General features: G+C 38.4%; 1 protein-coding gene across 1 annotated transcript in view; it reads right to left on the bottom strand.

Annotated features, from left to right (window-relative positions):
• Positions 1-12,236, bottom strand: part of EIF3E (eukaryotic translation initiation factor 3 subunit E) — a 48,829-nt gene extending 36,593 nt beyond the window's left edge. The window contains exons 1-5 of the mRNA XM_061123601.1: positions 12,088-12,236; positions 6,721-6,835; positions 5,048-5,165; positions 1,190-1,232; positions 43-147 (exon numbers count right to left, since the gene is read on the bottom strand). Of these exons, the coding sequence (XP_060979584.1) occupies positions 43-147; positions 1,190-1,232; positions 5,048-5,165; positions 6,721-6,835; positions 12,088-12,177 (471 nt within the window). The 5' untranslated portion in view covers positions 12,178-12,236. The remainder of the gene's footprint in view (positions 1-42; positions 148-1,189; positions 1,233-5,047; positions 5,166-6,720; positions 6,836-12,087) is intronic.
• Between the last annotated feature and the right edge of the window lie 13,032 nt (positions 12,237-25,268).

Genomic DNA, 25,268 nt, shown 5'->3' with positions numbered 1-25,268 from the left:
ACCTACAAAAGAGAGGGAAAAGGAAAAGAAAAGATTACTTACCAACACTCTAAAGAAGTAAAGATATTCTGCTGCTCCAGAGTAATTTCCACATTCATACTGGAATTTTGCATACCTGTAGAGTGTATCTAAATATTCCTGCCTGAACTAAAAAAAGAAAAAAGCTTAGGTTACGCTTCTTAATTTGAGTTTTAAGATTCAAACCATTTACTCTTTCAAATGTCCCCAGATAGCAATTCTTTCAAAAATTGATCCCTCCTCCACCCAGCCCAATATCAGAAAACCACATGACCCTTAAAATATATATTAGGAATTATTGAATTTCACATTCACAGTTCTGGCCTTGAGTTATGAATTGTAATTCATTGTTGTGATACAAACTTGAATTACAGCCGAAGGTCTGATGTGTGACTCCCTTAGCTGGTAAAGGAGCTTAGACAACTACCTAGCATATGCATCCCTGTTAAGATTTTCTGATTCTATATAAATAATGTGTACAGTAAGTTTCAGTTCTCTGCAAAAACTCGCCCCCAGAGTTTATGATGCAAACCAAGTGAAAGAGAAGAAATCTAAGAGAAAGGCTCCAAACTAGAACATTAACAAATATATCAAAACATTTTACATAGAAACTAGAAAAAGTAATCAAGCACAGTGGTCAACATGCCTGCTGTTAGAGTAATTACATGTTAAATAAAAGATAAAACTTGAACGCAAGCCAAATAATTATATGCAAATGATTACACACACACTTTGAGTTAATGCAAGGGAAGGAGACTGGAAGATGAGTAGGCAAGCCTGTAACATTCCTTTACCTGAGGATTTATAAAGGTCTTGATAATGTCAAGGGCTCCTACATTTCACAAGGCAGTCAAAGTGTTACTTAATGCTATTCCTCAAGGCATTTTAATTCAAATGTAGTTCTGTTTTACCTACTCATTAATCCATCAGAAATACAAAAAGCTAACATGTTATCTAAAGGTAATCACAAGCATATTATTTTCCAATCAAGATTAATTTTTAAAAACTAAAGCTTCAAAAACATACCTGGTCGTATGTCTAACACTTAATCGGGAAATTACATCCTTTTCAAGCCATGAATCTAACTATTCAGCACTGTTCTTTAATTACCTTTATTACAACATGACAACAGTTTTCTTTTTTTTAAACAGTTTTTTAAAAGACCACTTACACCATGCTTGTCTGCCAGGTAGTCAAACAGCATCCGACCATCCCTTAATAAAAAAATTTAAAAATTACTGTATTTCACAGGCCACAGAAAACAAGCATATTCAGCTTCTATCTTATTCCTCACATAAAGCCATATAATTACTTTAATATTTAACACTAAAAATAAGACTTCCAGAAATAAACAGAACATTACATGTTTTGAACATAACGAATAGGAACTCAAGGAAAACTAAAGTTTAAAATTTCACTTTGAGATTTCTTAAGCCCTAATTGAAAACCGTATGATCTGATTCACCACATGATCTCAGTTTTTCAGGTAATAAAACCAGAACACTCTGACAATTCTTATAGTGACATCAGTGAGATCTATTTAGCTAACCTACTGAAAATGAAAGCTATTTGCTCTCTTGAGGACACATTTCTAATTGATAATATATTAGAACAGAGAAGGAAATAAATGTACAATACAAACAAGCACGAATTAATGCTATGTATTAATTTTGCCCCCTCCACAATGTTAGCATTTTTCATAAGGACACTGATTTGGCAAATTTATAAAACTAATAAATCATGCTTAACTTACATGCTATCTATGCTACACATTCTGCTGCTGCCGCTAAGTCACTTTAGTCGTGTCCAACCCTATGCGACCCCATAGACGGCAGCCCACCAGGCTCCCCGTCCCTGGGATTCTCCAGGCAAGAATACTGGAGTGGGTTGCCATTTCCTTCTCCAATGCGTGAAAGTGAAAAGTCAAAGTGAAGTGGCTCAGTCGTGTCCAACTCTCAGCAACCCCATGAACTGCAGCCTACCAGGCTCCTCCGTCCATGGGATTTCTCATTCTATCAATTTAAAATTCATACCAAAGTGTCAAAAAACCCAATTTAACTTTTCTAAAATTAGCATAACTTGAGATGCTGGCAGCCTGGAAAAACACAAACTGGTGACAAAAACACCAAGGGACAAATGACAGGTGGCAGAGGTGCCTACCTTCTGCGCATTTCCAACAATGAAACCATTCCCTTATGTTTACTGCAAGGATGAATATTGCTGCATGTCTTTGGGAGCATAATTTTACTTGAAGGTTTAATGGGGAGGGGATATGAGCATATTATAATAATAGAAACATTTACAAAATTTTAACATAGAAAGATTAAAAAAATAACCTCACTTAACACTTGCTGTAGATCACAGTGAAGAACTTTGTGTTACACCCTTTATATTATAAAGTATATAATCATTGTCCTCTAGCTAACTGGGTATTTCTGGGCAAGTATGAGAAGTACAGTACTATATGTTCAATGACATTTTAAAATGGGGAATTGGCGGGGAGAGGTTATTAATGTGAAAATGAAAAGGTTATAAACTTAGATTATGATTTTAACCCACAATTCCATTCTTTATTTCCAATTTATTGTTTATTAAGACACAAAGAGTTCTCTCTTTTGGATATTTGGTGAACAAATCTATATTATCTTATTCATACCCTAATCCAATTACTTCCCAGTTATTAAGTGACTAGACTAAGCTTAGAATTTAAATCTTAAATTTTCTTTGTACCCTAACATCTAGATTATTTCAGCTGTCCCTTTGTGGGCACTTACTTGGGACTTAATTCTAAGTGTATACAAATAAACAGACATACAGAGAAAGCTATATACAAATATATCAAAACATAGATAATAGCTTTGTAAGACACAACTATCTTTGTGGGTATATATATGCAGTATAATATGGTACATTATAGTATGGTACAGTAATCATATATTACTTGCTGCTTTTCTAAAAAGAAATATCTGGTAACACTTTCTCAAATCACAAATAGAGTCAATCACTCTAAAAATTTTGTTCAATGATGTATCATAAGAACTCAAAGTGCAACATGGTAAAATCCTGAACAACTCCTCAAGTGAATATAGTGATAGAAAACATTTTCCATGATGGCAATATTCAATTTTAGTAGAAGACTTTAAACATTTTTAATGACACAAAGGTCTTCACTTAGTAAAGTCAGAGGAAGGTAACATGCTTTCTTTGGAAACCAAACAATAAGCCTACTTCTAGCTAAGAGGAAGTCACGAATAAAAAATAACCTATCAGCTCTCCACCACCCTCCCTGGGCTGGGTAATGAGATGCAAAGTGATAAAGAGAGCTCAGGATTCCCGAACAGGTCCTCCGTAGGCACAGAGCTTCTCAACCTCAGAACTACTGACATTTTGGGTTGGGTGATTCTTTTAGGGGGAAAGGAGGATAATGTTTGATGCACTGTAGGATGTACAGCAGCATTCCTAGCCTCTCTCTAGATGCCAGCAGCACCTCTCCAGTTGTGACAACCGAAAATGTCTCCAGACATTTCCAGAAGTCCCTGGGAAGAGGGGTGGAGCTGCTCAGTATAGTGAGATTTGGATTAACTGGTCAAGAAGTTCTAAAAACATTTAGTATTATCAGTTATAATTAAGGACTTCTTGGTCCCTACACAATAAGGATAAATGAAAGTAAAGAGACAAAGTGATCTTTTAGACCATGAACTTTTAGACTGAGTTACTAGATAAAGCATGATTTAATGTTTGCATTAATCCAGAAAAGAGAATTTTAGAATTCAAATTAAGGAGAGGTTACCTGAAGGCAACAGAAATAAAAACAGAAATAAGCAAAGAGGACCTAGTCAAATTTATAAGCTTTTGTACAGCAAAAGAAACCATAAGCGAAATGAAAAGACAATCCACTGACTGGAAAAAATATTTACAAATGATGTGACCAACAATGGCTTAATTTCCCAAAATACAAACAGCTCATAAGGGAATTCCCTGGTGGTCCAGTGCTCAGGATTTCTCACTGCTACTGAAGGAGGAACAGGTTTGAACTCTGGTTGGGGAATTAAGATCCCACATGCCACAAAATGTGGCAAAAACAAGCAAAAAAATATGACAGCTCATATAACTCAACAACAAAGCAAGCAACCCAATTGAAAAAGGGATGAAGGTCTAAATAGATACTTCTCCAAAGAAGTCATACAGATGGCCAACAGGCATATGAAAATGTGCCCAACACTGCTAATTATCAGAGAAATGCAAATCAAAACTGCAATGAGGTACCATCTCACACCAGTGAGAATGGCCATTATTAAAAGGCTAACAATAAATGCTGGTGAGGGTGTGGACAAATGGAAACCCTCCTACACTGCTGGTGGGAATGCAAATTGGTGCAGCCACTGTGGAAAACGGTATGGAGGCATCTCAAAAAACTAAAAACAGAGCTACCATATGATCCAGCAATCCCACTCCTGAGCACATATATAAACAAAACTGTAGTTCAAAAAGATACATGAACCCCTATGTTCATAACAGTGCTATTCACAGTAGCCAAGATATGAAAACAACATAAATGTCCAATGACAGATTAATGGATAAAGATGTATATATAATCAACGGAATACTACTCAGCCATAAAATGAATGAAATAACACCATTTGTAACAACATGATTGTACCTAAATCATACTAAGCCGAAAACAGAAAGACAAATATCATGACATCACTTGGATGTGGAATCTAAAATATGACACAAATGAACTACAAAACAGAAATAAACTCACAGACACAAAGAACAGACTTGTAGGTGTGGGGGGCGTGTAGAGGGAGAAGGGAGGATTAGTAGATGGAAGCTATTATATACATAATGGGACCTACTGTACAGGACAAGAAACTATTTTCAATATCCTGTGAAAAAACCATGCTGGAGAACACAAAATATACATATATGCATAATCGAATCGCTCTGCTGTACAGCAGAAATTAACACAACATCATAAATCAATGCAACTTCAATAAAATAATTTTTTAAAAAAGAAAGAAGCTACCTGGTTGACTGCATTTGCCTTGTAGTTTCTGGATCTTCAAACATCTTCACAATTGGTTCAGTTTCTGCTTGAAGCTGTTTCAGCTGTGCAACAACAGTTGTTCTTTTTTCTCTCAAAGCTATTAAAAATGCAAAGGAGTACTACAATGTTAAATTATACCGCTAACTATGAGGATGAATTGGACATTTTTCAATCTATCTAAATTGTGCACACATTTATTTCTCCCCAACACATTCATATGCCAGGAACCATCAACTTAGTAACTCCCCCAGATCCAATTTGTTTCTTTCTAGCATCACAAAGTCAGAGGGAATCCTCTTCTTACTCTCAAAGAAAACTAAGGAATATACAGATACAGTCTGAAAGAAGCTCTTGAGGAAACAATTACCTAACTCTACATTTCAGAGACTTCATTCTCGGTGTTTTTATATTCGTTGTCATTGCATTCTCTCAGGAGATTATCCCAGTTTCTGAAAAAGGCCCCAAAGGGTTTACATACATTATTACTACAGGTTTTCAACTAGATTGAATGGAATTTAAATCCAGTCAGTAACTTCTTTCTTCACTATAAATCTAGTTCAGCCATCTCTCACAAACAATTCTATAGTTTCTTTTTACTGCATTATGAAGTCAGAGAAAACTTGCATGTAACCTATCCTGTTAGCATGTTTTAAAGTTTCAGAGAAATATTGTTTACTTTCTCACCACAAATTAAAATTTAAAGAGCTATGGTTCTTGCAGGAAATTTTAGTAGAAGCCAAAACAGTGATTATGTTTAAGGTAATAATGTCTACGTTATATATTACAAAGTATATACTAGAAGAGTGTTTCTAACACACAGAGAGAATCTGTGATCAAATGTTGAGAAACATCAATTTAAATAGAGCAAATTGTTATTTCTCTACTAAAGAGTTCTTAGAATCTTTTAATATTACTTGCAGTGGTTTTTTTTTTGTTTTGTTTTTAAAGAATATCTACTGGAGAAGGAAATGGCAACCCACTCCAGTACTCTTGCCTGGAAAACCCCATGGACAGAGGAGCCTGGTAGGCTACCGTCCATGGGGTCGCAAAGAGTCGGACACGACTGAGCGACTTTACATACTTGTTACTACAGAAAACAGGGATTTAGAAAACACTATACCACAGTATAGTAGTTCCCTAATTTGAGTGCTGGTGTTTGGCCAACTTTCTCTGGCTAAGTAAATCTGTGCACAAGAATTCGCATCTCTAACAAGCTCTCCGAGGTGAGCTGAAGATGCTGGTTCTGGGGACCAAGCTTTTGAGAACCATGGCTATTCTCAGATGCTTCAAGACAAAAAGGAAATCTTTAAGGCACACAAGATGCTAACTGAAAAAATCAGCAAGCCAAAAAACCTGCAACATTCCCAGATAATTCTAAGGAAACAATCTGATTAGTAAGTACAACTTTGATGATGCATACTATGAACTGAAAGCATTTATGATCGTATTTTAAAGTAGATTCACACCTTTTACGGTAAGAAAATACTTTTTGAAGACCTGTAGCTTTTATATTTATTACCTTTCACTCAACTTTTAAGTCATTCAAATAATTATTAAAACTTCTGGCTAAAGTTCTTTTATAAATCACAAAATGTTTAATACACATGCCCTCAGCTCACATGTCAAACTTCAGATGTAATGACAAAACTTACCATGAGGAATATCATCAGAATAAAGGTTTTTGTACACATCCATAGCAAAGTCTACCATGTTGGTATCACTAAGAAGATCCAATTTCCCTTGTAACAACTCCTTTTCATTATATATCTGCAAAAAAAAAAAAAAAATTACTTTCTAATGAATAAATTGAAGTTCCCTCAAAAAAAGTAGATAATAGTAAGATTAGTGTACCTGGAAACATATCCTAAACTATAATATTTTATCAAAATATCATATACTATTAATTCATGCTCCTACCAGAAAGGGAAGCAATTAACTTACAGAGGCAAAATATTTTGTTTATCTAACAACTTTAAAATAAAGCAAAACCATTCTCAGCAACTTCTGATCTTTTATGTGTCCCTACAAGTCATCTCTTAGCTTAGAAAGAACAAGGCTATGGGTAAACAGACAACCAAGCATAGCAACCCCACTGAGGAGCACATGGGACAGCTGACACCTTCCACTATCAGGTAATTGGAATCAACTCTTAAATGTTTTACCTTCTTAGTCACTCTCACATCCACAAGATGCCTACCCATTTCTCCTTGAGGCGGTCTCTCCTTTATATTACACACACTTTTTCTCCAAATAGTTAAAATCCTTCATAATGCTTTCCATCCACACCCCTGAAACAAAACTAGCACCTATTCTGTCAATCTTGGCATAACAGGTTTTCACTTTGGCAATAAGTTCAATAAACATTAATTTAGCCTGCAGTTCTGGGACCAAATAGATACATAAGCAAACTCACATAAACATGATGTGTACTGAGCAACATGTAAGGATTTTACACAACGACATTCAGGGAGAGAGACAGTAATGTAATTCAAAAACAATTTTTAATCAAGAAGTCAAGATGATAACATTTCAGCAAAAGATTTTTGTACTAAATCTAGTTTTGCCATGCAAAGAAAAATGCAGATAATTTCTACAACATTTTACTACCCAAGAAAAGAAAAGATAAAGGTGGTCAAATAGTATAGCCGTGAGAGCAAATCTGAACCTTCCAAACTATATGAAGAACACCCACAAAATATTAAGAAAGACAATCCAATTGAAAATGGCTTTAAGATTTTACTAGGCACTCCACAATAGTATACCCAAATGGCCAATAAACACCAAAAAAGGTCCTCAACCTCATTAATTCCTCATTAAAAGGAAATATAAATTAAAACCACACTAAAATCTAAAAAAACTGACATTATCAGTGTTAGTATAGATTAGAGAAACTGAACAATTACTCTGCTGTCAGAACTACAACATCTTTGGAAAACTGTTTTTACCTTCTAAAGTTAAAATATTCTTTAACCTAGCAATTCTACTCCTAGGTACCCAAAATAAATGGATGTATACATTCAAAGGACATTACCAACACTGTTCCCAGCAACGTTACTTGTAACAGCCAAGTCTATCGACATTAGAATGAATAAACAGCAGTATACGCATACACTGGATTAACATCCCAGATTGAAAATGAATGAACTACTGCCACCCTAACAACTTAGATACATCTCACAATGTTGAAAGAAGTCATACAAAGTAGTAGGTGCTGGTGAATGCTTAATTCCATTTATCTAAAATTTTTAATGGCCAAACTAATCAAACTAGTGCTTACCTTTGGGAAAAGTGAGTAATGACTAAGAATGGTCAGAAGAAAGATTTTTAGGATGTTTGCAACATTTTTTGATCTGGATGGTGGTCACACACAAGTGTGCTTCCTTGGGAGGAAAAAAAGCATTTTATTTGCTCACTATTCTGTACGTACATTATACTTGGTAAAAAGTTTACTTAAAAAAAAAAAAAAAACAAAAACAACAACAAAGTTTCCTTTCAGTTTGCCCTATGGAAACTCTAACCTTAGGTGAATACATCCTTTTCCTGGCATGTCACCTGTCCTCATCACTTCATCAATAGCCTTTAATTTGTAATATTTCTCCCAACTGTAGATCCAAAGTATTGTTGCTCTGCGTCAGACCTCAATGGCCCCTTTCTTAAATCTACACCCGCTTATATCATTCTCTCTAAATTTTATCTTACAGGCACACTTATTCTGTAAAAACAGTAAACATTTTAGATTTTGTGAGTCAAAATGCAAAAATCAAGAATATTATATATAAGTACCATAAGAAAGAAAAGTTACAATTTTCTTTTTGAAATTAAAAAATATAACACAGAATAAAAATTTTTTGCAACACAGTTCTACTAATGAGAATGGAATTCTTTCTAAACAGGAAGAATTTCACTTAACTGGTGTACAGTTAGTGTTCTATAGTTGAGAACAGTTGCAAATGCTCATCTGTTAATTTTTTTTTAGCTCAGACCATACAAAACAGGCAGAGAGGGATGTATTTGGTTCACATGCTACAGTCGGCCAATTCAGTCTATCTACCTTTTGCATCCTCTAGAAATCCAACATCTACACTGATGATTCTTCAAAAACTCAAGCCTTAAAGCTTCTTTATCCTGAAAATTATAACAATTTTCATCCAGTACCTCATCTCTAACATTTCTAACTTAAATTCATCACCTCTTCTACCACTGTCTCTGAATTGCTTGATCACCCTCAACACACCCTCTGTTCTAATTTTTACATTTTGGCTGTCACTTTCTACGTTAGTTTGTATTTCCAAGCTCTTCTCTTTAATGTGTGCTCAGTCGTGTCTGACTCTTTTTGGCCCCATGGACTGACTGCAGCCCACCAGGTTTTGGCTATCTTAAAGCTCTTCTCTGTAGTAGTTGTCATTTATTCCATTCATTTTCTCCAACCAAATAGAATTCAATATCAATCGCTAGCACTGGAAAAATTTATCTCTTTTCTATGTTCTGGCTAAGGTTAACTATAAAATATTTCAGAACTAGGCAATAATGTTATTCAATCACATCTCTGCTTTTCTCAAATCAGCAATCCTTTTTCATCAATCTTGAGATTTATCTACCACACATTGTCTACGCTACTCAAATAACCTTCTACTGTTTCTCTCATTCCAAGAATGACCACTTATAAATGTAAGATTTCCAGTCAAAGTTGGGCTCTTCACACTCACCAACCCTTGCACTTGTCTTTGGTCAGTTTCTTCAGTCACCATTTCCATGCTTGACCTCACTCCTCAAAACCCCAACTGAATGCCTCACTCCGCTCTCATACAGGACGGCCTAGCCTCCTCCTATACGAAAACACTTCGGAGTAGCTACTCTGTACTAGAAGGCTAAATTCTTTACACGGACTAGTTCATGAATTTTTCTAACTTACCCCATGAGCGTGGTGGTACTATCAACACTTGATGCACGAGAAAAGGTTTAGTCAAGATGGGAAGACAGCTCCCAAGTGCACCAGAGTGCTGACAGACAGGATCCAAGTCCAGGTCTTAGTTCATTCCCCAGGCTCTTAAAAATGACCTGGCCTTCTACTTCACTTGAGAATAAAGAACACCAAGCTTCAAATAAGTATTCACACATTTGTTAAATAATCATGAAAAGCCTTTATACCAGACTCTGCTGAGAACACAAGGGAGAAAACACAAATTCTGCTCTCATGGAGCTTATATTCTCCAACATATTATAAATATATTTAATTAATACCCTCATCATCACTGAGTATCTATCCTAACCATCTAGCCTACAAAACTCAGATTCCCCTCCTCAAAATCCTTTTTGGTCACAGAATAGTACCTCTTCAATTTTGATAACACTCCGCTAGTACTTCTTTGACATTTATTACTCTTGGACTTATAATTACAGACCTTTCTCCACCAAAGGGTAAGTTTTCTAGTGATGAGATTTTATCTTGGATTTCTCATAATTCCATGGTAATCCTATACTTAACGGCCGATAGATAAATATTCCAGCATCTTTTGCCTCTCGAAGTATTACAGCCATCTTACCAATATTCTCTCCAAGAAAACATGTTTTGAGCTGTTATTTCCCACCGATTCTCAGCTCTGTTCAGTTTTGGTCTTGCCCAATGAAAAACTTATTTACACTTATGTATTCCTCCCTTTCATCTGTCTGCCTTGAAAAACCAAAGTGTAAAGTACATTAAACAAGAAGTCTGGCTAGTTTAGAAGCAGAGAAAATATTTTTCTATTCCTTGATCTTTGGTGAATTTTCCTCAATTATCCAAAAAAGAAACAGAAGGCAAACTAAACTGTTTTATTCAAGCTCTATAATATAGATTAAGTACATCCTATAAAAGAAAAATCAAGACAGAACAAAGTTTTATATGGCAAGACATTCTTGAGCAGTTATTAAAAATAAACTTGGCTGTTCTCTAATTTCAACAACTATAAAGTTGTCTGTAGGTTTTTAGAAAAGGTTCATACGAATTTGAGGCTTATACCTGTCCAAAGCACCATGGGAAAATCTGAAAACTTATCATAACAATTTAATGTTTATTTGTAGGGCTTTTTAATTTTTTTGCTGTTCGGACACACAAAATCTACTTCCCAAATCTAGTGTGCCCTAAGTTGACTCGAGTTTTAAACTGCTTCTGGAAACAGAACGCGTCTATTTTTTCTGGTCAATATTCTAATTCTTTCCTCACAGCAGTATCGCTTTAATGTAATTACTAAAATGCACCAATTTCCCAATAAACGAATATGTAACTAAGATTTCCAAACTTTTAGGGCTGAGACATGTTTTTAAATGAGGTCCAGAACCAAATACTTTTTCAAGGTATCTTGAATAGCTAAATGAACATTAGCGACCAATTCCATGACTCGAAGACCGTACATCTATACGTGGAAAACCAACTTTCAAAATAAAAATTGCTCGTTTATTATTTTTGGGGTCCCCCTTCCCATCGAACAAAACATACGACGCTTTTAGGAAGTGGCTATCTACAGAAACACTAAACTCCTCGCAAAAGACTCATAACTTTACGGAAACCAAGGGACTAGATATATAAGCGTAAGAAAATCATTCCAAACCAACCGGCAAGGAAAAGTACAGAGCCAAAGCCACCTTTCCTACAGTGCCCGGGAAAAAAAAAAAAAAATTAAATTTTTTGCTTTTAGACGCCAGCTAGTCAAGCATTACCACAGCAGAGCCAGCCAATCGTCAACTTCCGAGAGGAATGACGCGGAAGTCCCTAAGGCACCGGCACCTCAAGAAGTGAAGCAGGGATCACTCCCTTTCGCCCGAGTTTCGTGTTGTCACCTTAACCCAGCTCACGGCAGAATTCCGCGTAGCTAATCAACAGGGTTGACGCTAAACTACTAGCAGGTCCTTACAGCCCGTCTCAAGACCAGACTCGCGGCCGCCTCACACGTGTCAGGCCTAAGGCTCCCGCCACTGCTTTTTGGCCTTACCTCGCATCTCACGCACTCCCACGTCTTCCGCGCGCTCAGAAAACCCCTTACCTCTTTTACGGAGAGAAACTCAAGCAACGGAAAGACTAAATGCCGATCTAAAAAGTGCGCGATGCGAGTGGTCAAGTCGTACTCCGCCATCTTGCCAAGGAAAAGGAAAGTGTGCGCTCGCTAAAACTTTATTGATAGCGCCGACAAAGGAACAAACAGTCCCGAACTGCGCAAGTGCAGTGGCTAAACCAGTCAAAGAAAGGGGCGGGGTTCAAACGCGAGCGCTCAGAGAACAATAGCGCATGCGTGTGATCCTCCCTCCCTAGTTCCTCCCTCCCTCCCGGCTACTGTGGGCCTGGGTGGAGCGTCAGGCGAAATTTCTTCAAGACCAATAGATGTCTTGAAGTTGTTGTTTAGTCCCTGAGTCCTGTGCGACTCTTGCGACCCCATGGACTGCAGACCACCAGGCTCCTCGGTCCATGGGATTTCCCAGGCAAGAATACTGGAGTGGGTTGCCATTTCCTACTCCAGGGTATCTTTCCAACCCAGGGATGGAACCCGCGTCTCCTACAAGTCTCGGCATTGCTGGCTGATCCTTTATGGCTGAGCCACCGTTGCGATCCGTTCCATTAACAAATACTGAAAACTCAAGAATTGATTGGCTGAGACAATGTCATTTGTATTGGAGGTGCGGTGGAAGACAAGATACTGAGGCTCCTGCTCTCCAGAATATCACACACAAGGAGGAACAGCTGAATTTATATTTGGTGTAGAGTAATCATTTCATAAGCATTTGTTAAATTAAGGTAGGATGGGTTTCTAGACAAAAAGCAAGTGAAATAATTTGAGATTATAGTAAGAGCCATAACTTGGTGTGGGGGGGGGGGGGGGGGTCATGGAGTGAGGCGATGCCAGATTGGGGCTTTTTAATTATGGAGTTTAGAGAAAATTCAGGGTTACAATTTAGCCGAAGTTGTGGTAACAGGGGCAGATGAACAAAATTAGAGCCTGGGTGAAAACATGCCTGGTGGAAGCACAGCAAAGACAATGAGACAGGAAAGGACTTGGTGTTTTTCAAAAACTGAGTAGCCTCTGTGACTGGAGAGTGAGGTTAAAGATACGGAGAAGGGCCAGGTGATGATTAAGTAGGGAACGTGAGCTTTGTTCTAAGTACTCTTGTCTCCTTGCCAGTTCCTTGTCATCTTTCAGGCCTCTTCATTTTGGAGTGCCTTGGTGTCTTTGACCTCTTCATTCTTCCTAGAGCGTGCTCTAGGCCACTGCCCTAAGTGATGTCATCCAACCAAAAGGCAATCTACACATTGACAACTCCCTAATTAGAGCCCCAACAAAACTAGTAGTTAACAGCCAACTCAATATAACATTAATGTGTCCAAAACCAAATTCCCTATGTAATTCTCTGGGCAAAACCTACTTCTTTTACACTCTTCTCCATCTCAGTGAATGCCCACTCCATCTGTCCAGTTCAGATACAAAATATATGAGTCATCCTTGAATTTTCTCTTATTCTACATTGACCCCACCAACAAATCCTCTGGCTCTACATTTAAAGCATGTCCTGATCAATCAGTTCACAACACCTACAAGGTTAATACCTACTCCAAACCACCATTATCGTGATTTTTAGAATAGCCTCTTCACTAATCACCTTGCTTTCCCTCTTTTCATCCTCTGGTTTTTACTCCATACAGCAGCCAGAGTGACTTTTTAAAAATAAACTTTTTATTTTGTATTGGGGTATAGCCGATTAATAATGTGATAGTTTCAGGTGACCAGTGAAGGAACTCATCCATATATATACATGAATGCATTCTCCCCCAGACTCTCTCCCTTCCAGGTTGCCACATAATATTGAGCAGAGTTCCATGTGCTGTACAGTAGGTCCTTGTTGGTTATCCATTTTAAATTTGTGCAGGCAACCATTAGTTTGTTCTCTTAAGTCTGACAAAGTGACTTTTAAAAGTAAAATTACGCTCAAAATCCTCCAGGCCTTGTAATCTCACTCAGAGAAAACTGTGTAAGTCTTTAAATAGCCTGTGCATGCTAAGTTGCTTCAGTTGAGGCCAACCCTTTGTGGCCCTATGGACTGTAGCCTGCCAGGCTTCTCTGTCCATGGGATTCTCCAGGCAAGAATACTGGAGTTCTTGCCATGCCCTCCTCCAGGGGATCTTCCTGACCCAGGGATCAAACCTACATCTCTCGAGACTCCTGCATTGCAAGCAGATTCTTTACCACTGAGCCACTGGGGAAGCCCCGTAAATAGCCTAAAAATCCCTAAATCACCTGGCCGGATTACCTCTCTAAAACTTTTCCATCTCCTCTTCTTGCTCATTCTACCCTAGTCTACTACTCTACTTTCTATCTCTAAAGATTTTCCAATTCAGGACTTTCATATGAATGGAATACTATGATATATCACTTTTTGGATCTGACTGTTTTCACTTTGCACCATGTTTTCAAGGTTTATCCAAGTTGTAGCATATATTAGTAGTTCATTCCTTTTTAGGCCTAAATAATATTCCCTTACACAGACATACAACATATTGTTTACCCATCCATCTGCTGATAGACATTTGGGTTGTTTCTACTTTTTGAGTACTATGAATAATGCTGCTATAAACATTTGTGTACATATTTTTATGTGTATGTAAGTTTTCAGTTCTCTTAATATTCAGAGGTGGCATTGCTGGGTTGTATGGTAACTCTTTAATCATTTGAGGAACTGTCAGAGTGTGCTATCATTTTGCATATAATTTTCCACTGGAGGAAACTGAGTAAAGGATATGTGGAATCTTCATATTATTTCTTACAACTGCTTGTGAATCTATGATCTCAGAATAAAAGTTTAATTAAAAAAATGATTCCTAGACTTTGAGCTTAAAAAACTGAATACCTACTGGTGACAGGTGGGTGGGGGGTGACAAAGGAATTTGTATGAGTGCTAAAATCAGGAATTCTGTTTCAGACAGAATAAGATCCCTATTAGATATCCAAGTGATGCTGTCTGGTATGCAAGTGGAAATACTATTCTGGATCAGTTCATATAGTTTAATCACTTGTCATGAGTAGAGCCTTGTATTAGCTGTATTCAAGGATTTGAAAGTACAACATGATCTTTGCCATAGTGTCACTTCAGTATTATCGGGAAAGCAAGGCTGAATTTCCATGAAGAAGAGAATAAGTGATAGTCTAAGGTGCTGTAATATAGGGAATAGTCTTTGTAGCCTCTAAAAGTTGAGAAATTATAGTTGTAATATGAAGTTTCCTGGATGACCAGAGACCAAAGTTTTAACAGAATATAGACAGGAAAAGAGGGGTCTTCCCAGGTGGCGTTAGTGGTAAAGAACCCACCTGACAATGCAGAAGACACATGAAATGCAGGTTCAATCCCTGGGTTGGGAAGATTCCCTGGAGGAGGGCATGGCAACCCATTCCAGTATTCTTGCCTGGAGAATTCCATGGACAGAGGATCCTAGCGGGCTATAGTCCACTGGGTTGCAAAGAATCCCACATGACTGAAGCAACTTAGCATGCATGCAGGAAAAGAGGACATTAAAGAGAGAAATTGTAGGAACTGAGGCTTCCACAAGAAGGGAGCTTCAACACAGGAGGGAAGGAAGCTGGTAGAGTATGGAAACTTGTCAAAAAGGAACAGTGAGCATCTTTGAGAAGCAGAGAGAAATGATGCACTTCAATTTGATTATCACTTTGAACTTTTACCATATTCAAGATACTAAGCTAGGTGTTAAAGGGAATATATAATTTGTGAGAGCTAGTCTCTGGCCACAGGAGCATTCACTCTAATAAGGGGCAATTATTCATTCATTCAATGTAAATTGAATGCTTACAATATGCTGTGCACTTCTCTAGGTCCTGGGAATATGTCAGTAAGGAAAACAAACTGCCTTCTCTAAAGAAGCTTATATTCAAGTTGGGGGAGACAGATAAAAACATATTAACAAATGCATAATTTGGTGGTGATAAATGCTATGAAGAACAATATGCAAGGTAGAAATTAAAAAATGATGGGAAGTGTTGTTGATTTATGTAAAGTAGCCAAGAAGGCCTTCTGATAAAGTAGAATTTGAAAAGAGACCTGAAGGAAGTGAGGGTGCCTGTGGCTGCCTAGAGGAGAAAAACTCCAGGTGAAGGAACATTAAGTATAAAGGTATGGAAGTAAAAGTGCGCTTTGTATCCTTTAGGGATAACAAGGAGGTTTGAAATTCAATAGCTGATTGAGCAAGAGGAAGTGTGGAAAAAGATGAGTTCAGAGAAGGAGTGGTGGGACAGATGACATAATGATTTGTAGGCCATAGTAAAGACTGGATTGCATTCTGAAGGAGGTGGGAAGCTATTGGAGGGTTTTGAGCAGAGAAGGCATATAATCAGAGTTATGCTTTAAAAAGCATAACTATTTAGGACTGTCATATGAATGTAGTAATATAATATATGGCCTTGAGGGTTTGAAAGAGGGTGGGGAAACAAACATATACGTAGAGGGACCAGTTAAGGGACTACTGAAATAACTCAAACACGATGATGGTGGCTTAGATCAGAGTGGTAGCACTGAAAGAGTTGTGGACAGTAGTGAAATTCTGAATATTTTCTGAATGCAGAACTAGCAAAATTTGCCAGTTGATTAGATGACAAGGGTCCAAGATAACTCTAAGGTCTTTCTAGACCTAGAGACCATTTGCTGAGGTAAGGAAGGATGTGATAGTTGCATATTTAAAGGAGAGAAATCAAGAGTTGGGCATACTATGTTTTGGATGTCTATTAGATATCTAAGTTGAAATATGGATTAGGCAGTGGTGCATATGAATCTGGAATTCAGGAGAAAGGTAAGAGCTGGAGATAGAAAACTAGATGTTATATAGAAAACTAGATGTTACAGAAAACATAAGACCAGGGCCAAATAGTAGAAAGCTTCTGTGAGGAATGTGAAATTTATCTGTGGTCATGAGGAGTCTTAAAGTATTTTGAGTGTGACAGTAATAATCTTATCTGTGTTTCAGGAAGTTCTGACTGTTGGGTGGACAGTGGATTGGATAGGTGAAACACAGGCAGGCTGTGGAAAATCTTCAAAACCAGACTGGGAGACTTGGATTTAACCAGATAGGCATGGGAATCACTCCTAAAGTTCTTCAATAGAAAAAGACATGAAGACAGTGGTATTTTGTCCTTTAAGATTATACTGGAAGTGATTTACAAGAAGGATTAAAGTGGTGACAAATTGGAAACTCTGCTGATTTGCCTGGCTTTTCCCTTGGAATTTTCCTTGCTGGTTCGTGAAAATATCTTGCTTCTTTTTATATGAGAGATTCAGCCCCAAATATGGAAAATATTACTTTCTTGCTTTAGTCCCTTCCTAGTGTTTTAGTTAAAAAGAGATGTTACAAAAGAATGACAGGCAAGGCCTCACCTCATAGGATATCAGTGGTATCAGAAGACTTTCTCATACATTTATCAGATACCTTCACAATTTCTGTTTGCTGATCACCATGTCAGCCTCTGGGGAAACAAAGAAAGAGAACCAATCCCAGCCCAAAAGGAGTTTATGGTTTAGTAGGGGTGACAAGCTGTAAAATATAAAAGAATCAGAGCACCATGTGAGAGAGTCTGTGCACTGTGTCTGGAGGAGGAAGTGATTTGCTGCCAGAGAAACTTGGAGTTTCATTGGGAAGGTAACACTGGGCTACCTCTGCCTAAATAGATGTTTAGCTGACCAAGAAAAGGGAAAAGAGTATTTCCTGAAGGGGGAAGATCAGGCACACAGACTTGACCTGGAGAAAAAGTGATCAGAGACTTTGAGAAGGTCTTTACGCCTAGAGGGTAGCATGCATGCTGGTGAGTGGCAGAACATTCGGCTCCATTGAGGGTTCAGGGCTGAATTGTCAAAGGCTCTACAGACTATACTGAGGAGTTTGAATTCTATCCTGCAAGCTCTTTTTTCCTGATAAATCTTTTAGCATTTCGCTTCAATACACCATCCTCTTTCTAGCTCAGGCTCTGATCATCACTCACACAGACAGATTATTGCGATTGTCCCAAGTCCTGCACCAATCAAGCCTATCATCGACCCTCCTGTTTGGATGACCTAAATGTATATCTAACCTTGTTATGGGCTGAATTGCGCCCCCCTCTCCTGAAAATCCCCATTCATGGATCACAGCCTTGTTGTGGTGAAGGGGCTTGTAAAACTCAATGAAACTATGAGCGGCCCAAGATGGACAGGTCATAGTGGAGAGTTCTCATAAAATGTGGTCCACTGAAGGAGGGAATGATAAACCACCGTGGTATTCATACTGAGAGAACCCCATGAATTATGAAAAGGCAAAAATATATGACACCAGAAGATGAGACCTTCCCCAGATTAGAAGGTGTCTAATATGCTACTGGGGAAGACCGTAAAGAAGAAGGCTGATGGGCCAAAGTGGAAACAATGCTCAGTTGTGGATGTATCTGCTGGTGAAAGTCAAGTCTGATGCTGTGAAGAGCAATATTGCCTAGGAACCTGGAATGTTAGGTCCCTGAATCAAGGTAAACTGAATGTGGTCAAACAGGAGATGGCAAGAGTGAACATTGGTATCATAGGAATCAGTGAATTAGAATGGACAAGAATGGGTGAATTTAATTCAGATGATCATTATATCTACTACTGTGGGCTAAAACCCCTTAGAAGAAATGGAGTAGCCCTCATAGTCAACAAAAGAGTCTGAAATGCAGTACTTGGGTGCAACTTCAAAAATAATAGAATGATAGTCCAAGGCAAACCATTCAACATCTCAGTAATCCAAATCTATGCACCAACCACTAATGCTGAAGAAGCTGAAATTGACTGGTTCTAGGAAGACCTACAATACTTTCTAGAACTAACACAAACACACACAAAAATATGCTTTTCATCTTAGGGGATTGGAATGCAAAAGTAGGAAGTCAAGAGATACCTGGAGTAACAGGCAAGTTTGGAGTAAAAAATGAAGCAGGGCGAAGGCTAACAGAGTTTTGTCAAGAGAACACACTGGTCATAGCAAACACCTTTTTCCAGCAACACAAGAGACATCTCTACACATAGACATCACCAAATGGTCAATACTGAAATCAGATTGAATATATTCTTTGTAGCCAAAGATGGAGAAGCCCTATACAGTCAGTAAAAACAAGACTGGGAGCTGACTGTGGCTCAGATCACCAGCTCCTTATTGCAAAATTCAGGCTTAAATTGAATAAACTAGGGAAAACTACTAGGTCATTCAGGTATGACCTCAATAAAATCTGGTACAATTATACAGTGGAGGTGACAAAAACATTCAAGGGATTAGATCTGGTAGACAGAGTGCCTGAAGAACTATAGACAGAGGTTTGTAACACTGCACCGGAGGCAGTGACCAAAAACATTCCAAAGAAAAAGAAATGCAAGAAGGCAAAGTGATTGTTTGGGGAGGCTTTACAAATAGCTGAGGAAAGAAGAGAACTGAAAAGCAAGGGAGAAAGGGAAAAATATACCCAACTGAATGCAGAGTTTCAGAGAATAGCAAAGATAAGACCTTCTTAAATGAACAATGCAAAAGTAGAGAAAATCAATAGAACTTGAAAGACTAGAGATCTCCTCAAGAAAATTGGAGCTATCAAGGGAACACTTCATGTAGGATGGACATGATAAAGGATAGAAATGGGTAGGACATAACAGAACCAAAAGAGATTAAGAAGAGGTGGCAAGAATACACAGAACTATACAAGAAAGGTCTTAATGACCTGGATAAACACAATGGTGTGATCACTAACCTAGAGTCAGACCTTCTGGACTCTGAAGTCAAATGGGTCTTAGGATGCATTACTAAGAACAAAGCTAGTGGAGGGGATGGAATTCCAGCTTAGCTATTTCAAATCCTAAAAGATGATGCTGTTAAAGTACCACACACAATATGTCAGCAAATTTGGAAAACTCAGCAGTGGCCTCAGGACCAGAAAAGGTCAGTTTTTATTCTAATCCTAAAGAAAGGCAATGCCAAAGAATGTTTAAACTACCGAACAATTGCACTCATTTTGCATGCTAGTAAGCTCACTTGCTCAGTTGTGTCCAACTCTTTGTGACCCCATGGATTGCAGCACACCAGGCTTCCCTGTCCATCACCAACTCCCAGAGCTTGCTCAAACTCATGTCCACCGAGTCGGTGATGTCATCAAACCTCATCCTCTGTCGTCCCCTTCTCCTGCTGCCTCCAATCTTTCCCAGCATCAGGGTCTTTTCCAATGAGTCAGTTCTTCCCATCAGGTGGCCAAAGTATTGGAGCTTCAGCTTCAGCAACAGTCCTTCCAATGAATATTCAGGATTGATTTCCTTTACAATTGACTGGTTTGAGCTCTTTGCAGTCTAAGGGACTCCCAAGAGTCGTCTCAAACACTACAGCTCAAAAGCATCAATTCTTCGGTGCTCAGCTTTCTTTATAGTCCAACTCTCACATCCATACATGACTACTGGAAAAACCATAGCTTTGACTAGATGGATTTTGTCAGCAAAGTAAAGTCTCTGCTTTTTAGTATACTGTCTAGGTTGGTCATAGCTTTCCTTCCAAGGAGCAAGTGTCTTTTAATTTCATGGCTGCAATCACCATCTGCAGTGATTTTGGAGCCCCACAAAAAATAAAGTCTGTCACTGTTTCCATTGTTTCCCCATCTATTTGCCATGAAGTGATGGGACCAGATGCTATGATCTTAGTTTTTTAAATGTTGAATTTTAAGCCAACTTTTTCACTCTCCTCTTTCACTTTCATCAAGAGGCTCTTTAGTTCCTCTTCACTTTCTACCAAAAGGGTGGTGTCACTGGCATATCTGATATTATTGATATTTCTCCTGGCAACCTTGATTCCAGCTTGTGCTTCATCCAACCCGACATTTCACATAATGTACTCTGCATGTAAATTAAATAAGCAGGCTAAAAATACACAGCCTTGACGTATTCCTTTCCTGTTTTGGAACCAGTCTGTTGTTCCATATCTGGTTCTAAATTTTGCTTCTTGACCTTCATACAGATTTCTTAGAAGGCAGGTAAGGTGGTCTGGTTTTCCCATTTCTTGAAGAATTGCCCACAGTTTGTTGTGATCTACACAGTCAAGGGCTTTGGCGTAATCAATCAAGCAGAAGTAGATGTTTTTCTGGAACTCTCTTGCTTTTTTGATGATATAATGGATGATGGCAATCTGATCTCTGGTTCCTCTGCCTTTTCTAAATCCAGTTTGAACATATAGAAGTTCACAGTTCACGTACTGTTGAAGCCTGGCTTGGAGAATTTTGAGCGTTACTTTGCTAGTGTCAGATGAGTGCAATTGTGTGGTAGTTTGAACTTTCTTTGGCATTGCCTTTCTTTGGGATTGGAATAAAAACTGACCTCCAGTCCTGTGGCAACTGCTGAGTTTTCCAGATTTGCTGGCATATTGAGTGTAGCACTTTCACAGCATCATCTTTTAGGATTTGAAATACATCAACTGGAATTCTATCGTCTCCTCTGGCTTTGTTTGTAGTGATGCTTCCTAAGGCCCACTTGACTTCACATTCTAGGATGTCTGGCTCTAGGTGAGTGATCCTAGCCATGGTTATCTGAGTCATCAAGATCTTTTTTGTATAGTTCTTCTGTATATATATTGCATAGTATATATATAGTATATACAATAGTATATATATTGTACAACTTGAATTGTACAATACAACATATATTGCACAGTACAATATATACTGTATAGTATATATACAGTATATACAATATATATACAGAATTCTTCTGTATATGTTCTTGTATAGTATTCTTGCCACCTCTTCTTAATATCTTCTACTTCTGTTAGGTCCATACCATTTCTGTCCTTTATTGAACCCATCTTTGCATGAATGTTCCTTTGGTATCTCTAATTTTCTTAAAGAGATCTCTAGTCTTTCCCATTCTATTGTTTTTCTCTATTCTTTTGCATTGATCACTGAGGAAGGCTTTCTTATGTCTCCTTGCTATTCTTTGGAACTCTGCATTCAAATGGGTATATCTTTCCTTTTCTCCTTTGCCTTTTGCGTCTCTTCTTTTCTCAGCTATTTGTAAGGCCTCCTCAGACAACCATTTTGCCTTTTTGAATTTCTTTTTCTTGGAGATGGCTTGATCACTGCCTCCCGTACGATGTCACGAACCTCCACCCAAGTTCTTCAGGCACTCTTGTCTATCAGCTCTAATCCCTTGAATCTATTTGTCACTTCCACTGTATAATCATAAGGGATTTGGTTTAGGTCATACCTGAATGGTTTTGTGGCTTTCCCTACTTTCTTCAGTTTAAGCCTGAATTTGGCAATAAGAAGTTCATGATCTGAGCCACAGTCAGCGCCCGGTCTTGTTTTTGCTGATTATATAGAGCTTCTCCATCTTTGGCTGCAAAGAATATAATCAGTCTGATTTCGATATTGACCATTTGGTGATGTCCATGTGTAGAGTGTTCTCTTGTGTCGCTGGAAGAGGGTGTTTGCTCTGACCAGTGTGTTCTCTTGGCTAGTAAGATTATGCTCAAAATTCTTCAAGCTAGGCTTCAGCAATATGTGAACCAAGAACTTCAAGATGTGTAAGCTGAGTTTAGAAAAGCCAGAGGAACCAGAAATCAAATGACCTACGTTTGTTGGGTCATAGAGAAAGCAAGGAGAAGGCAATGGCAACCCACTCCAGTACTCTTGCCTGGAAAATCCCATGGGCAGAGGAGCCTGGTGGGCTGCAGTCCATGGGATCGCAAAGAGTCGGACACGACTGAACGACTTCACTTTCACTTTTCACTTTCATGCATTGGAGAAGGAAATAGCAGCCCACTCCAGTGTTCTTGCCTGGAGAATCCCCACCAGGCTCTGCTGTCTATGGGGTCACACAGAGTCGGACACCACTGAAGCGACTTAGCAGCAGCAGCAGCAGCAGCAGCAGCAGCAGAGAAAGCAAGGGAGTTCCAGAAAAACATTTACTTCTGCTTTCCTTTATTATGCTAAAGTCTTTGACTGTGTCGATTGCAACAAACTGTAACGTTCTTAAAGAATTGAGAATACCAGACCACCTTACCTATCTCCTGAGAAACCTGTACAGGGGTCAAGAGGCAACAGTTAGAACCTTAAAGGAAACAATTGACTGGCTCAAAATTGGGAAAAGAGTAACAAGGCTGTATATTGCCACCCTGTTTATTTAACTTATATGCAGAGTACATCATGTGAAATGCCAGGATGGACGAAGCACAAGCTGGAATCAAGACTGCAGGGAGAAATATCAATGACCTCAGATACACAGATGACACCACTCTAATGGCAGAAAGCAAAGAGGAACTAAAGAGCCTCTTGATGAGAGTGAAAAAGCTGGTTTAAATCTCAACATTCAAAAAACTAAGATCATGGCATCAGGTCCCATCACTTCATGTCAAATAGAAGGGGAAAAAGTGGAAGCAGTGACAGGTTTTATTTTCTTGAGTTCCAAAATCACCGCTAATGATGACTGCAGCCATGAAATTAAAAGACACTTGCTCCCTGGAAGGAAAGCTATGGCAAACCTAGACAGCATATTAAAAAGCAAAGACATCACTTTGCCAACAAAGGTCCATATAGCCAAACCTACGGTTTTTCCAGAGTCATGTATGGATGTGAGAATTGGACCGTAAAGAAGACTGAGCGCTGAAGAATTAATGCTTTTGAATTGTCATGTTGGAGAACACTCTTGCAAGTCTCTTGGATAGTAGGGAGATCAAGTCAGTCAATCCTAAAGGAAATTAACCCTGAATATTCATTGGAAGGATGATGCTGAGGTTGAAGTGTCAGTAGTTCAGCCACCTGATTTGAAGAGCCAGCTCATTGGAAAAGACCCTGATGCTGGGAAGGATCGACGGCAAAAGGAGGAGAGGGTAGCAAAGGATGAGATGGTTGGATAGCATCCCTTACTCGGTGGACATTGGTTTGAGCAAACTCTGGGAGATAGTGAAGGACAGTAAAACCTGGTATGCTGCAGTCTCTAGCTGCAGAGTGGGACATGACTTAGAGACTGAATAACAACTCCTGAAATTCAGGCTTCCCTGGTGGTTCAGTGTTAAAGAATCCGCCTGCCAATGCAGGAGACTCCAGTTCTATCGCTGGGTCAGGAAGATCCCCTTGAGGAGGAAATGGCAACCCACTCCAGTATTCTTGCCTGGGAAATCCCATGGACAGAGGAGCCTGGAAGGCTACCATGCATGGGGTCACAAAAGATTCAGACATGACTTAGTGACTAAATAACAACTGTTGAAATTCATAAGTTGAGGGCCAAGCCTCCAACTATATTTGGAGATAGGATCTTTACAAAGGCAATTAAGTTAAAAAGACTTCATTGGGGTGTGCTCTAATCCTATATGACTGTGTCCTGATGAACAGAAAAGATTAGGATACAAACATGTACCATGGAAAGACTATGTGAAGACACAGGGAAAAGATGGCCATCTGTAGCCAAGGAGAGAGGTTTTTGAAGAAACAACCCTTCCAAAATATTGACCTTAAACTTCTGGTCTCCAGATTTGTGACACAAAAAAATTTGTGTTGTTTAAGCCACACAATCTGTGGTACTAATAGACTCTGCACTTCCTATTTCATGGAGTATATTATAAAAATGTCTTAGCACACTTGATAAAGTTCTTTAGAACCTTCTGTCTCTGGAACCATATACTCCTTCCATGCTAACTTCTGCTCAGGTAAGTCACCAAGTTTACTGTTTCTCTACATTAAGAAGCAAGAAAGATTCCCCCAAAGCAACCTAACTCTACACCTTAAAGAACTAGAAAAAAGAAGAACTTAGTCCAAAATTAGCAGAAGAAAGGAAATAGTAAAGATTTAGAGCAGATATAGATGTCTTTGTAGTCCCAATTTCTTAGTACCTCACATATATCAAGTACTCAACAAATGCTGTAGAAATGAATAGATATGCATAGAAACTGGATATCCAGACAACATATGCTTGATAGAATTTAATCCATATTTTAGAATAGTCTAATGAATACCTGTCACTACTATAGTGGACACATACTCAGAATTCTCATGTCTTCTGATTCAATAGCTCTCTTTGATATTTCTAAATAATGATAAATAACATTATGTTTAATCCAGCTACCCTTTCTACATGCTGCATGCAGATACCTATTACATTTTAACATGTCTGCCTTTTTTCACTTATATTTCCCACTCATTTATTCAACATGCCTGAC

Source organism: Dama dama, chromosome 21, assembly GCF_033118175.1.
Source record: "Dama dama isolate Ldn47 chromosome 21, ASM3311817v1, whole genome shotgun sequence".
In the NCBI taxonomy this organism is placed as follows: Eukaryota; Metazoa; Chordata; class Mammalia; order Artiodactyla; family Cervidae; genus Dama; species Dama dama.
Note: the sequence above shows the minus strand (reverse complement) of the source record. Positions and strands in the feature narration are given on the sequence as shown.